Source organism: Paramisgurnus dabryanus, chromosome 13 (assembly GCF_030506205.2).
Source record: "Paramisgurnus dabryanus chromosome 13, PD_genome_1.1, whole genome shotgun sequence".
NCBI classification, from domain to species: Eukaryota; Metazoa; Chordata; class Actinopteri; order Cypriniformes; family Cobitidae; genus Paramisgurnus; species Paramisgurnus dabryanus.
The window spans coordinates 20,126,354-20,142,418 of NC_133349.1; the positions used below are offsets into that span (position 1 = coordinate 20,126,354).

General features: G+C 38.9%; 1 protein-coding gene across 2 annotated transcripts in view; it reads left to right on the forward strand.

Annotated features, from left to right (window-relative positions):
• The window catches only part of LOC135727798 (nectin-2), a 91,636-nt gene that overhangs the window by 27,971 nt on the left and 47,600 nt on the right, over positions 1 to 16,065 (forward strand). Inside the window, exons 4-7 of one of the 2 annotated variants that reach the window (XM_065245823.2) lie at positions 1,465 to 1,761; positions 2,194 to 2,311; positions 2,962 to 3,110; positions 9,546 to 12,735. In XM_065245823.2, coding sequence (XP_065101895.2) covers positions 1,465 to 1,761; positions 2,194 to 2,311; positions 2,962 to 3,110; positions 9,546 to 10,084 — 1,103 coding nt within the window. In that variant the 3' untranslated portion in view covers positions 10,085 to 12,735. Of the gene's footprint in view, positions 1 to 1,464; positions 1,762 to 2,193; positions 2,312 to 2,961; positions 3,111 to 9,545; positions 12,736 to 16,065 lie in introns of those variants that run through there. The other variant, XM_065245824.2, reaches the window with a different exon arrangement.

The window sequence follows — 16,065 nt, forward strand, 5'->3', positions numbered from 1 at the left end:
ATCATTACAATCATTCAAAATCAATAAATTGATGAATAAGTTTAATATCTATGGGGATTATAACAAAAAATACTCTTTAATCTTATTAAAGAATCTCTTTGAAATAAAAAATAGGTTCATTGCCATTTTCATTGCTAAAATAAGATGTTATGTTTAATATGGGCTGCGTCCAAAATGAGGCAATGATATCGCCGGCATGAAGGCAGCTCCGTTGAATGCATTCGGACAGATTTCATAGGCAGCGCAATGGAATTCTGTTTAAAATATAAACAGAGAGCTCCTTTGAGACTAATTTCTCACTAGAAATGCAATCAAAAGGTGTAAAAAGTGAAAATATAAACTTTTTACACTGAACTTGTCTCTTTCTTGCCGCCCAATAAATTTTTTTCAAGCTCGACCAATCACAATCCCCGCACACGCAGGGAATTGTGGGACAAGACAATGAAGGGAAGTAAACCAAACATTGGATTCGGACGTGCCTTAATGCCTTCATGCCTTCGAATGCTTCTTCCGTAGGCAGCATTTTAGAGATTTCGGATGCAGCCATGATAAGTCTGTTACGTTCCAAAGAGGTCATGAAAGCATTGTTATTATAATATAAAAGTATTTCAGACTGTATCTGAAATCCTCTGAAGCGATCGCTTAGCTATGTCGATAACAGACTAAGATTAAAGTCATTTTTCACTCTCAAATGAAATCATTTCACTGCATAAAGCTGAGCATGCAGCTCCTAAATCAAATATATCATTATGTTTTGTTTCAAGACACTTGAGAACAAATGGCATTTTGCATTATTGATGTTTCTGATTTTGTAAAATACTGTCTGGTATTTTAATTGAAACATTTTTATGTATAGCTTATGCACAGTGTATAGATTCTTAATGATGTTTAGTTTGCATATTACTAGGGCACATATAACATTGGGCTAAGGTTATAATAAGGTGTTTGTATTAAAAGCAGCTGATTTTTTTGCTAATATTTTGCACAATTATTCAATTAGGAGAAAGATTAATCATTTATCAAAATCACCTAGTTTCAGCACTAGGTAAAAGATAGCCTTTGTGGGAATATGTGTGCACATGCTTGCGTTAATGTGCGTTGGCTTAAAGGGGGATTTATAAACGGTATTGTCAGATCAATTGTGCTTCTGTTAATTTGTGTGAAATGTGGCAGTAACCTTGGCCGGGCTCTAGTTCACTCGCCCCCTCCTCCTCTCTCTGCTATTGATCTTCCTGCTTATCATGCCGAGGGGCCGTCGCTCCCCTGTCGCTAACCGTCTCCACTGCTTTTCTCTTTTCTCTCTCTTTGATGTCTTTCTCTGAGTGAAACGTGAGCACAATGTGAGCGCTGTGTTAGCGTGTGGCGGGACAAGCCAAACTGTGATCTTCCCATCCACACTTCCTCCTACCCTCCTCACAGTAGAACCATCAAATAAAGGTCAAACTCTCTCCCTCTCTCCCCCAGCTAAACCGAAGAACATAGCTTCTACAATCACAGTTTCTGCAGGCACAACTCCGCTCATCGTGGCACGCTGTGAATCATCCAATGGCCGTCCTGCAGCGACCATTTCTTGGTCCACCACGCTGAACGGAAATGCGACGACGCCGCAGACGACGAACAATCCCGACAACACGGTCACCGTCCAGAGCCAGTACATGCTTGCACCAAAGCCCACGGATAACGGCAAAGACATCACCTGCAGTGTGTCACACCGCACCATGCCCCAACCAGATAACTTCCCAATGAAACTCGTCGTTGAGTGTAAGATTGATTTTATCCAGGTCATTAAATACACCAGTGGCTGCTTATCCAAATGCTCAATTATGCAAAGCATCACTGACCGTAACTCTATAGTGAAAGCTGAGAAATTGCATTGTAATGAGTCACTTCTAAATGAGTCTATTTTGTTAATGTATCTACCGAACATGCCAGAGATTTAGTAATGGGCATCAAGCAAATTGCCCTAAGACATTATAGTGCTGGTTGGACCAGCAACACAAGCAAAAGGTCAATGAGGTTGTCTAAGATCATGGAGTCGACTGACAGACCATTTCAGTGTTTTATTTGTTTAAGACTTCAGTGCCTGAAGGCAAAACTCATTTATAATGGCTTGTTAACGTTTAGCTTTGGCCTTATTGTTCGATCCAGTAACTCACTTTATGCGCCCTCTTTCTCCCTTTCTTTCTCTATCAGATCCTCCACAGGTGCAGATAGTGGGGTATGATAACAACTGGTACAGGGATCGGACAAATGCGTTTTTGACTTGTCAGCATGATGGAAACCCTATCCCTACCACGGTCACCTGGAAAACGTAAGTATTTACCAACGTATCTATATATATATATATATATATATATATATATATATATATATATATATATATATATATATATATATATATATATATATATATATATATATATATATATATATATATATATATATATCCACCAGATGTATCCATCAAGCCAAATAATGAATTCATACAAAGAAATCAGAACATTTAAGTATACAAGTTGAGTCATAATAAATAAGGTGAAATGACACAGGGAATAAGTATTGAACACATGAAGAGGAACAAGGTGCAAAATGGCATAAAAAGCCACGAGATCACCTGAAATCTGTCAGTATTGAGAGAGAAACCCTGCCCCTATCAGTACTAATTGGGGATGTCTCATTTCACTTTATTTATTACGACTCAACAGGTATACTTAAATGTTCTGATTTTTTGTATGAATTCAATATTTGGCTTGATGGCTACATCTGGTGGAAATTTTGTGTCAATAGCCCACTTAGAAATCCCCTTACTGATAAAAATGCCAATGTGTCAAATACTTATTTTCCCCATTGTATATGTATAACACAAAAGGTCATGGCTTCAGTAATAGTGAACACGGATACAAAAAAAAAATGCAATTGTGAAATATGTATTGCTAATATTACGTGCTTGTTGTTCTTCAGTTTGTCTGGCCTGATGCCTGAAACGGTACAGGTGCAGGACAATCGTCTCGCCGTGCAGAAAGTGGATGACACCGTCAACACAACCTTCATCTGTGAGGTCAGGAACAGTCTGGGATCTGCCAAAGATCAGGTCACCATTATCGTGAGGGGTAAGTCTGTCTGCCCAAGACACTGTTTTCAGTCTTTAGTAGTTATTCAGCACACAGACTCGCACACTTGTACCGTTTTAAGTGTGAGGTGGTGACAAGAGGCTCCGGCTGGGAAATTAGCTGCTAGATTTCCGGCTCAAAGGAAGAGCTCTAACATAAGGCAGTTTGTTCACACTTTTCCCTATGTGTTGCTTTTTCTTAATCCCTCTTTCCTCTGCATGCATTGTCATGTCTCCACCTCGTCCTGTCTCTGTAGTGGTTTATTTCTGTACATGTTTTAATGTCTAATGCAGGATCCCCTTGTATACTGTAGGGCATTTTCTTAAAATAATAGTTGAGTCTTCATGCTATCTCAATCTTAGATGTTGCTTCTTCAGTTTAGATAAAGTTGGAAATCTTTGGTATTTGCATGGTATCTCATGATGAAACCTAAATGATGCCTAGTCATTCGATACACAAGACCCAGTGAAATTCTGATCTGTATGTTTACATTAATACACAACATATTGATCGCTAAACAAGCTTAAAAGCTTTAAAAACTGTTTTCTTTCACAAACGTATCATTTAATTTTAAAATTGATAGCATATATCAACCCACTGGATTTAGATTACTTTAGTGATGGATGGATGTTTTTTTTGGAACTTTGCCACGTAAGATTTATACAGCTACGGTATAAGATAACAGGACAACGTTTTAATCTAAAAATATTCGTTTGTGTTCAACTGGAGAAAGTAAATCATATATATCTGGAATGGAATTTTTCTTTTTTGGATGATTTATTCCTTTAAAGAGAGGTGTGTGTGTGTGTGTACTTTTACTGCTTTGTTTATGAGGACCAATTTTTTGTAAGACAATTGAAATAAGGACAAAGAGAGTAAAATGAGGACATAACCAGTCCTTACTTTTGGCACCCCTTTAAAGTGCTCTTTCAGGGTTAAAACTTTAGGGTAAGGCAGTGGTTCTCAAACTGGGGGCCAGGGCGAAATGGTGCCAGGGGGCCCCAGGTTTATAACATTTGATAAAATGCATTAATTTATCATATATTCTGTGAAATTAAACCTAAAAAAATAAGGCTACTAAGCAACAGCACTACTTTGTATAATTTAATGTTTTTTTTATTATCAAAATGTGATGTTTTAGAACAGTTTTTTTGTCATAAATTTACTTTGGGGGGCCGTGAAGGAATGCACCGTACACAGGGGGGGTGCACATTGAAAAAGTTTGAGAACCACTGGGGTAAGGAATAGAGTTAGGCGCTGAGTTGTGATGGTTGGGGTTAGGGGATAGGGATTGCATTACGTCTAAAGCCAAAGGTATACTAGGGACGTCCGCATATGCACGCTGTCCGCATGACGTCATATTCATCAGGAGACCATCCGGGTGCTGCCCAAAATTTGAGACCGCGTGGACAGTGCGTGTACAATTCACGTACAACAGCACATGCGCATGAAAATATTGAGACAGGACACTATACAAAGGAAATAGACAGCATCCTTTTTCTTTTTTAATTTGTTCTTCTTCCAAGAACAGAAACTGTAAAGCATTTTCATCACCATAATGTTTGATTCCTGTTCTTAGTTTTCTTGTTGTTTGTTCTAAACTGTGTTTGCAATGGTGGATCGGCTACTTTTCTTGACCTATCCTAAATGTTTTAATGTACTGTAAATGTCATCAAATAAGTGCTGCCCTGATAACCTGGTAGAATAATAATTGCACACCAAAACTTTTAAACGCGTCTGAAAATGTCTGGAGGACAGCGGTTGCCAGCTGTTTTTTCACCCGAGCGCTTTGGTAGCTGTGATATTTGAACTGTGAGCCGGTTGGTTGTTGTGATACTTGTCCCACCCCTCCTCCACTGTGATTGAATGGCCGTGTGAGAACTAACAATGACGAGCAGAGCTTTTCACCCAAAGTTGAATCTCTTTTAACTCTCGACGCTCAGCGCTGAGCGTGGAAAAACCACAGAGCGCCGGTTTTCAGCGCGGAAGAAAACCGCTAGCCAAGCTTTCATTGGAAAGAATTGAAAACATGCGATGGCCGCGGGCGTAAAAGTTTTGGTGTGTCATTAGTGTGTGTGTTTGTGTGTGTGTGTGTGTGTGTTGCAAGTGTGACTGTGTTTGGGAGGCGTTGTGTTTTTATGCAGCTGCATTTGGGTGGTATTGAGTATTGTTCATTTTAGCAATAATGACTCATTATTTCTGTATGACTAGCGCATTACTTTAATTCCCCTTTGCAGTCACTTAACTGTGCAAATGTAAAGCTGTAATATTACACTTGCAGTTTATTGTGATTGGCTCACATTTTTCTTTCAAAACATTGTGCTAATGCATTGATATGATCTTGCAGCGCTCATTTTTCTTGTCATATTTTCATCACCAGCGAGTGAATTTAAAATCACTTAATTATCCCAATGATACGCCTTTTCCGACTCAACGTTATCGTCGACGAAATCAAACCCCTCTGTCAATGAAGGTTTCTGTCAGTGATTTTGTTGATGAGATTCGCAGTGTTGAATTTTTAACATCTTAAAAAAAAAATGCAGACCCTAAATAACTTTCAGATGCTGAATTTAATCCTCATGCATGTCCCAGGGCTTCGTGTCCGGAGCGAGTGCAGTCTGATCGCTGTCATGGGATGTGTTTCTCTCCTGGATTTGTCTGGCCCATTCTAATGTCCTGTGACAGGCTGTTATAGTAAAATATTCACATGGTTGAGTCTGCAGGGACTGAATTCAACGGCATAAGTAATAGCTTTTAGGTAACAGACAGAAACTGTGCTTTTCTCTCACCACTATAACTCTCTTTTGCTCTTGCAAGCATTTTTATGTCCTTGTAGATGTGTTTGCTCGAAGGCCGCTCAAATATTCGCTTATGTACCAAACACTCGAGTGACAACATCTTGGCTTCTTCCTCCTCTTTGGCTTTCGGTCCATCCAATAATCTAATGGACTGAAAACTAGCAGGAAGAGAGATAGGCAAGTGAAGAGGGTGGAGCGGATGAACGCTGGTGGTATTTAACCCCCCTTTGGAACCTGCGGCTTTCCCTTGTCTACCCCATCACACGTGCATCCTCTTCCGCTTGCTCCACTTTCATCCTTCATTCAGCAGCCAATCACTCCTGTGCCTTTCAATCAAAATTCAAACTTCCACTTGCCAGAGAAGAATGAATTGGAAATTCAAGCCTCAAAAATGATTTTTTTTTGTACAGTGGGTAGTTATGTTTAATGTGCAAATTTTTCCTCAAACCCTGCTTTGTCCACCCCCCAAAAGCCCTCCATAAGGATAAGTCACTCACTGCTGTTTCAGCTGCTTGCCTCTTATCCTCCTCTCCTCTCTCAAAGCAAGAAGTGGAATCTCCACCATAAAGCGCTATATTATGGTGCTGGCACAGCTGAAAATGCATTTGGCGAATGTTTAGTTTTCATTTGCAGTGTGTTGCGCAGGTGTTTAAGTGCGAGTGGCTGCAGGTAGAGATGTTTCGTGGAGTGTCGTGTGAAGTGTGAGTTAGTCGTGAAGTTGGCTGCATTTAAGTGCAGGCGTGATGACAGCCATGAAATTGTCCCTACCTTCTCGGTCGCATGACTGTCTTTGCCCCCCGGCAACCATCTCCATGGTGACTACGGCTGGCCTGCACAGATCTTATCTCTGTGTTTCTACTGGAAGTGAGAGAGCGGTACACTTATACCCCCAAGCATGGTTTTTATTTCTTAACTCCACCGCTGCTTGTGGGGAGAAACCTCAGCCAGAGCCGAAAACCAAACCTTGGATCCAAATCACTCCTCAGCACATGTTGCTCTCGGGCAAGCCAGGCTAACCCAGATTCAACCCCCACCTCTCTCTCTCTCTCGTGCGCTCTCTCTCTTTCCTCATTTATTTTTAACAGTGTGATAGAAAAACAAAGAAATGAGAGGAAGTGAGACATCAAGTGAGATTATTTGCCTTTCCTTTTGGCATGTAAATTGTTTTAAGGGATTCTTTCTTTTATTCTACACTTAGTCATTCACTTAGACTCTGTCAGAGTGCTAATACTGGACGTACATTTGTAAAACAAATAGTTTGCCTAAAAAATAAATGGCTGTCATTATGTAGTCATCCACATTTTATTCCAAATCTGCAAAAATGAAGAATTTTGAAGATTTGTTCAGGTCTCCGTCAATGAACCGAGGCTTTTAAGCTTTAAAAAAAATGCAGATGCATTAAGTTCGTCTGATTCATGTGCTAAGTCTTCTAAAAAAACAAATGGAAATGCGAGTTCACCAAACCGCCCAGAATGAAACATTGCACAGCGAGTCCTTAAATTTAATTCAGGAAATGTGAAAATCTAGCTCTAACTGTTATAGCCTCAGTGGAGAATTACGCATTAAATGCACAACATCGTTTATCAATTGGCGTGCCTGAAATTTTACAGTAATCAAATCATGCATATCTGAAAGTGGTGTGCGTGTTCAATATATGGTCACGCACCTTCATGTATAATTCAGTAGACCGGTGCAGACGTTTACTCGGAAAGATCAGAAGAAGTGAGCGAGTGGGATGTGGAGGTGTGAGTGTGTAGGAGAAGCATCACAGTGGGTGGCTAATCTGAACACGGCGAGTGAGGCACTGAGACATGATCCTATCCTGAGTTTATCTCTGCGAGACCTACAGGAAATATTTAGATGGTGGTCCATGAATAATGAAAGACTTTGATTAGAATCCGTAATGTTGGGGTTGTTTTGAGGGAGCGGCGGCATTTGGTTGTGTTTTGCATATGTGTTATATTACATTCGCTGCTCTCTTTCAGCAGTGCTGGTCACGTCTTCATACTCATTTCATCACACACACATTTTGTATTTTGTAGCTTCAAGGCCAATACGTCTGTCTGCTGTCCAACCCTGTCATTTAAAGCCTCCTCTCATCTGTCTGTCTATCCATCCATCAGCCGGCCCATCCATCCATTACTTTACCATTTTCCTTTGTCTGTTTTATGTTGATGCTGCATGTTTTTTTGTGCAAGTGTGAACTTAGCAAACTGGCCTTATGGAAAGCAATCCCCTAAAGGAATTAAACACAAATGTCACCCTCCTACATCACGCTTTAGTATACACACGCTGTATTTGTACTTACAGTAAACACAGTCACTGTAGATATGTGAGGAACTGAACATTTCCTTCTGTCTCTTTACGTAGTAGTTCACCCAAAAATGAAAATTTGGTCATCATTGTGATGTTTCAAACCTGTATTATTTTATTATTGCATGATAACTGTAAAATGCAAACAAATGTTAGTCAGAATATGCGAAGAGTGAATGGTAGTTTATTATGTCCTGGCTTTTGAAGCTTTAATAGTTTTGAGTAGCTGTAAAATTACTGTAAAATGTACCTTTAACTTTATTGGGCAGTTTCCCAGACAGGTTTTAGATTAATCCAGGACTAGGCCTTAGTTATTTTCGGACATTCAAGTAGTTATTACAAACATACTTTAGAAATAAACTATACTAATGTGAATTTTGAGACAAAACAATCACACTGATGTATGTTAAGGTATGCCAGTGCAAGATATTTTTTAAATTAAGATAAAACTCAAACATGCATTTAAATCTGGGATTTAATCAATTAAATAATTAACTAAAGGGACACTCCACTTTTTTTGAAAATATAGTTTTCTCATATCTAATTTTCCAGCCCCCCTAGAGTTAAACATTTGATTTTTACCGTTTTGAAATCCATTCATCTGATCTCCGGGTCTGGCGGTACCACTTTTAGCATAGCTTAGCATAATCCATTGAATCTGATTAGACCATCAGCATCGCGCTCAAAAATGTTTTTAATATTTTTCCTATTTAAAACTTGACTCTTCTGTAGTTACATCGTTGTACTAAGACCGACGGAAAATTAAAATTATTAAAATTAAAGTTACGATTTTCTAGGCAGATATGGCTAGGAACTTTACTCTCATTCTGGCGTAATAATCAAGGACTTTGCTGCGGTAACATGACTGCAGGAGGGGCAATGATATTACGCAGCGGCCAAAAATTGTCCCCTTGGTTTCTTTCAATAGCAGGGATTATTTTCGGGCTATGCGTAATATCATTGCTAAGCTATGCTAAAAGTGGTAGCGCGAGACCCAGAGATCAGCTGAATGGATTCCAAAACGGTAAAAATCAAATGTTTAACTCTAGGGGAGCTAGAAAATGAGCATGTTTATAAAAAGTGAAGTGTCCCTTTAAGTGTGTGGTGTCTTTTTTGAAGTATGGCATTAAAAACTCCATCTATTCATATACCAACCTCTCCTTTTGTATTGATTGGAGAATGACAATAATTCAGGGTTGGAACTTCATGAGGTTGAATAAATGATGACAAACAAAATTTAGGGTGAATTATTTCCTCTTATTAATCTTGTCTAATTCTTTTCTCCTATTTTCTTTTCTCTATTTTCTCCTCTTCTTGTCTCCAGACCAAGCACCTCCCTCCACGAATGCGGGTGTGATCGCAGGCGTTATCTTCGCTTGTATTCTGGCCATCTTACTGATAGGCGGTCTCATCTTCTTCCTGGTAAACCATAAACGTCAACAACAGCAAGGCTACCGCGGCACCGGCAAGCCTGCCGGCGCTCCCTACGACTCCTTTACGCGCCTCTTCGGCTCTTCTAAATCGGGCAAAAACGGCACCGGGAACAACGGCAACAACAACACGCCCATTTACAGAGGAGACGTGGGGCTTAATGAGAAAACCAATCAGGGCATCCATCCTGGAGGCGTGGCTCTGCTCGAGACCACCCATACTCATACGGCAGAGGATATTCTGCTTAGTAGAGAAATGGACGAGGCTGAAAGAAAGAAATTCGACGAACTAGAAGAAGAGGATGAAAGATATGATCATTTCGGTGGAGGCAGACCCATCCTGCAGCTCCGCCAACAGGATGATGTCCTGGATGACGATATGGAGTCCCAGAAGGACGGATCTGTGATATCTCGGACTGCTGTGTATGTGTAAGAGAGGTTCTGAAAGATCGCGAATGAACAGTGGAGCTCCTCAAGCAGGATTGCATTTTTTCCTCTTAATGAACATTCATTTTATTGTTAAAAAACAAATGATGACATCAAATACCATGGATGGACTGATTTAATGAATGGATCAATTAATACGCAGGATATAGCACAGATTATAACAATGAAGGATACGGTAAAGGAAATAGAGACTATATAAAAAACTGTCAGGCTTCCTAGTTATGGCTCTGGTCATCACGGTGACACATACGAAACTTCAGATGTTGACACTGCGTAAAATATATATATACACGGAAGAAGTTGTATGTAAATTCACTGTGCTGTTGTTCATGTAATAGTAGTTTTAAGTTGTTTTTATTTTCTATACATCATGTTTCATAATAATAACCTAAAAACCTGATTCACTTAGCGTGAGTTAAAGCACACTCTCTCTCTGCCTTCCCCTTTATTTTTTTCTCTCTCTTTCTCATCCTATGAAGCGTGTCCATGTATATTTGTTTAGATTTTAAAAGAGATAAAGTGTATCATTTTTTGCCCTGTTACACTTACTAAATCAATCATCCTGATTTGACTACCGCACCTCTGCGACCTTGTTTCTTGTAAATCGCCCTCACACGCTCATCTATCTTAGGATAAAGTGTTCGGTTCACTTCTCAGCCGCTCATTACACAGCACTCAATATCTGAATCACAGGACATGACTCACCAGCGAATCGTTTGGTTTCGGGGCTAATCAAATCACATCAAAGTTAATAAATAATGTGATCATTTTCACCCACAATCCATTTTGCCTGTGAAAACGATCCGAATGGGTTCAAAGCTGCGTTCGGGGGTCAGAGGTTATTCCTGCACATGTACAATACGTTTATGCATTAGATGAAGCCTGCAGCGATGAATCGTTAAAAACATGTAGCAAGAACTAAACAAGGAAGTCAGGGTCACATTGTTCACCACATTAAAGCGTGAAACCTTGTATAAATGTCAAACTAAATATAATGTGTTATATTAACTAAACTAAACTTACAATGTTATGGTGAATTCACATATGTGCATCTATATTTACAACTATAAGTCCACGATGGTTACCATGGCTACACAGCTAAATATATACCTCTCCTGTAACACAGCAGTTACGCATCCCCTACTCGGTTATTTCCCCGTTTTAGTGTTGTTCCTCTTAGTTGGGAGAGACATACTGCCAGTGTAGGGGAAAATAAATGAAGAAGCGTTTGAATGAAACAAAAGGTTGTGCGTATCGTTCGATGTGAGGTGATTGTATAGTACTGTATGTACACATTTTATTTTTCTTAAAAACGAAAAATGTCTATATCTATATGTTGTAAATACAAAGACGGGGTATGGAGAACGTTGCACGTGAAGCACAGCTCTGTGAATTTGAAGGGCCGCTTCGTATCCGCTTTGAGCACATATCACTGTATCCGTAATCTAGTGTCAACTGTGCTACTTTCACCCATGAGTATCACCGATCTAAAAAGTCACTGTGTCGGGTCAGGTGTAGTTTTTCCTTATGCTTTTGTTTGCGCGTGTGTGTGTGTAGATGAGTCAGCGTGTTAAGTGTGTCTGACTCGAGAGCGGTGACTTATTCCTCCGGGATCTCGTACACACGGTGTGATTTAGACTGGACATCACACGCGCACACAGCCACCCTCTCTAAATCATTTGTCAATCTACAGTAGCTGCCCTTGAGTCTTTAAGTGCTACTCTCTGTTTCCGACCATGAGAGGGCACACGGGGTACTGTAGTGTTGTTTTCCCGGGTTGATTCAGTGACCCTAATAGACGCACGTCCAGATCGATAACATTAGAGGAGTTGGTCTCACCTCTCAATGGGTGACAGGCTGGCGGCTCCGAACCGCTTTCAGGCCGACAGCTTGACTGGCACTGAATAGACCCGGCCTTCAATGCATCCTAGTTTACATCCTGATTGAAAGGTCAGACTGCCATCCGTCCTTTGATGCAGATGTGAGAGTAGAGGAAGTGATGTCACTTGTGCTCTGAGAAGCAGAACGTTTAAGCTTCTCATTAAGGAGAGATTGTGCTGACCTTCCAGTTCACCATCTCCACCAGGAATTCGGTAATGAAGGAATGAACGCCTTGAGAATATTAAGGAAGAAATTTATGTCTATGGTTATAGATTACCGGAGATCTTAAATATGTAATATGAAACTCCTTTGTTTTCTGATTTAGGTGTTCTGCATACACGTGCACACATTTAAAAGCCTTAAGTATGCCTGTCACAAACCATTTCCCCTGTGTACATATTATAAATATATCAACAAATGATAAACAGTGATGTCACCTGCTGTGATCATGAAGGAAATACAGTTTTAATTGAGTTTTTTATGAAATGATTTGCTGTTGTTTATTATTTTCTCTTATGTTTTGTTTAATGATCTGTGCTTAAATTGTTTTATTCCGAGTGCTTTATTGGTGCCTGTAATGTGTTTGTGCTGTACAGTTAAGCGGTGCTCTCAAACTCTCTCTCATGGACACAGAAACACATCTATACTAAACGCTTTATCACCTGAGTTTTGTTTTGGCTGTCTGAAAATGATTTAAAGTCTCAGTCTTTGTAAAATTGTCTTTTATTTCGTTTGCTTATTAAAGTCTTAAAGATATCCGACAGTGATCTTGGTGTGTGCCGAATGCTCTGGGGCTCAATCAAATCCCTAATGCTTTTCAGTCTAGGTTGTGAATGGCTAGGGAACGCACTGTTAGCTGTGTGTGTGTATGTGTGTGTCGTGATAAGTCACCTGTCACAGATAACACTGGGGACTGAGATCAAGCTAAATGGGCTATGCAAGAGAGCACACACGTGCACATAAAGCTCAGTTTCTGACTTCTTTGCCCTTTGTAAAGAAAATTATGCAGGTATAACTGACAAAGCACGTGCTTGGCTATTTTTGCACAGTGCAATTTATAGATCTACTGTGTGTTTGTTTTATGCATACTTTTAAAGGTGTAGCTTTAACCACATTCAGGAACTAAAAACCTTTAGGAGAAAATGTGCCTAAAATAATATATGTGCATTATTTAAAGCTCTGGAATGTGTTTGTTTTGGAGTTTCTCCCACTCAAGGTTATGAAGCATGAGCTTTACTCTCAAAACATCTTTGTTTACATTAGCTCAACAGGTTAAAATGTAACCAGGATCACATGTGTGAGAGTTTCAAAAGAGGTGTAGCGAAACCGAAAGAGTTAGTGTCATCATGAAGGTATTTAGGTGGTAGAAATTTCTCACAGTGGTACACCATTAGAAAAAATGGTCAAAATATGTGGTACCATTAGGTACAGATATATATATATTTTGTACCAATATGAAATCTTTAGGTGCAAAGCAGTACTTTTTGAAGGGGGACAGCATGATGACAGATTTTTTATTTTAGGGTGAACTATCCTGTCATCTTAAAATGTTTAAGTACAATAAATTTGCTTTCAGAAGTCTTTTCAATTTAAATTTTACAATGGTTTATATTGCTTTAGCTCATCAAAATAAGTTTCAGCTTTAGAGATTCAACAGATTCAGCTTATTTTTATAAGTTACACAACTCACCCCTGGTTTGAATTTTAAATGGATATTTTGAACCCCACACTGTAAAATTTATTGTTGCACTTACATTTTTAAAGGTGCCAAAGAATGCGTTGATACAATATGTTAAATTGTGATCTGATATCTACATAGGTTTCTGGCTTTATTACTGTAAGTGCAAAAATGATCCAGAAACGGTTTACATTTACAACCCTAGAATTTGCCCTTAGAATGAAATGCTCCATTATTATCTTATTTGATATGGTCATGAAGAATAATGTTAAGCTCTGCTCTGATTGGCTGTTTCCCAGAGCATTTTAGTTTTGTATCTGTTTGTGTAAACCAGAGGTGCCCAAACTAGGGCCTCTGGGCCAAAGTTGGCCCGGAATGACCTTTCATTTGGACTGTCATGCCACGTGAGGTAAGGAAAAAGGATCAACGTCATTAACCCAGATGTTCATGTATGCGTAAATTTTAGTTATTTATTTATACATGACAAAATGAAAATAAATACAAGGAATAACAGTGATTTTTTTATGTACATGCATACTTAAAGGTGCATAACATGTCACGAAACTCAACCAACTTGTAAGACTAATAATGGATAAGTCGAGGCAGCGGCACACAGAAAAAAAGAAATTTAAAAATGATTGGCAAAATGATTTCTTTTTTTACAACAGTTACCTTTGAAAATCAAACTGCATTAGTTATGCATAAACAGTGTAATGTTTGCTTATTTATTTTTTAAATATTAGAAAATTATAAATGAGGAAAATCAGGGCAACTTTAATTTTAATATAACACAGCAACATTTACTTTCAGCTCACGACCCTCAGTCAGGTTTGATTTTTGGGTCTTGGTAGGAAAAAGTTTGGGCACCCTTGGTGTAAACAGACCTTATCTTTAAGCCTGTATCAGACAAAAATACAGATTTTGATGAATAATCAATTGTTTGGAGATTTAAAGTGGGCGTTTCTGAATGATACGTTTGTTTTTTCGGTATCGACCTGCAAAACATAACTGTAACGTCAATAGTAGAACTTTCACTTAAACGTTATCATATAGCTTTAGCTATTATAAAGCGCTAACTCAGCAGTCACAAACTTATTTATTCATAACTTTTTTAAACAACGGAAAGTGAGGGTTTTAATTGGTTTAAAAAGAAGATATTTTGATAAATGAGGGTAGGCACACAGTTGACAGTACCCATTCTCTTCCCTAGTATTTGTTTTTCCTTCTTTGGAAATCAGTGGGTACTGTCAACTGTGTAGTTACCATCAATTATTAAAATAACTTCATTTGTGTTTTTAAGAATAAAAGAAACTCATACAGGTTTAAAACAACATGAACGTGAGCACACAATGACAGAATTTTCATTTTTGGGTGAACTAACCCTTTAAAGTGCATTAGCAGTTGACTGATAAAATAGTTTGTCTTCAATACAACAACAGACTTCTCTTCCAGAAGTAGCGGTGTCCTAGATTCAGTCCTTGTTTCTCCTCTCTCTCTCTCTGTGTGTGTTGATGGGGTCAGAATCTCTGTGCTGCTGGCACACTTGTCACTGTCGTTTGGAGTTGGAGTTTTTTTTCTTGGTCATTTAGCCATCTGCCTGCTCTAATTGCTCTGAGTTGCAACCTGGCGTGAACACCAGCTGCCTGTTTCCTCTCTCTCTCTCCTCACGACACTTGTCGAATGCATCATGATAATAACCTTATGTTAGTGTATAATGGTGCGTTCCACTTGTCTTGAGACAATCATGGCCTAACGCAGATGTGGGTTTTCAAATTTGTATGCAATTTGGCGGATGGGTTCAGAATTCAGAGTAGAGTTAAAGAACGAAAGAGCTATACCTGTTCCTATTGCTCAACTGGTAGGGCATTGCGCTAGCTTCAAAGTTCATAGATTTGATTCCAAGGGAACGCATATACTGATTAAATATATAAATATATATTCTGATGTCATAAGGAGATCTTATTATAATAATACCGCCCCATCATCTGCACTATCCAACCACAGCACTGCCATTTAGTGCAGAGAAAAAGAGAGAGAGAGAAAAATAATTCAGAGTTTCAATTGCAACAAAACACCATCATTGCGATCAGTGTTGGAATTTCATCAGCTCATTTGCATTTTAAAGGTCACACCAAAAACACCATATTTTTGCTCACACTTACAAAGTGTCAATTTTAACCTGTTATAATAAATTATCTATATGGTATTTTGAGCTAAAACTTCACATGTGGACTTTGGGGACACAAAAGATTTATTTTACATCTTAAAAAGTCTTGTGACATGGCCCCTTTAACAATGCCTTATCTACAGTATAATGTTGCAAGTTTAAACCTTACTTAATTAACAATTACCGAACAATTTCATCAGTTTGTCTGTAGATATATATCAGTAACGCTGATGTGATTGGT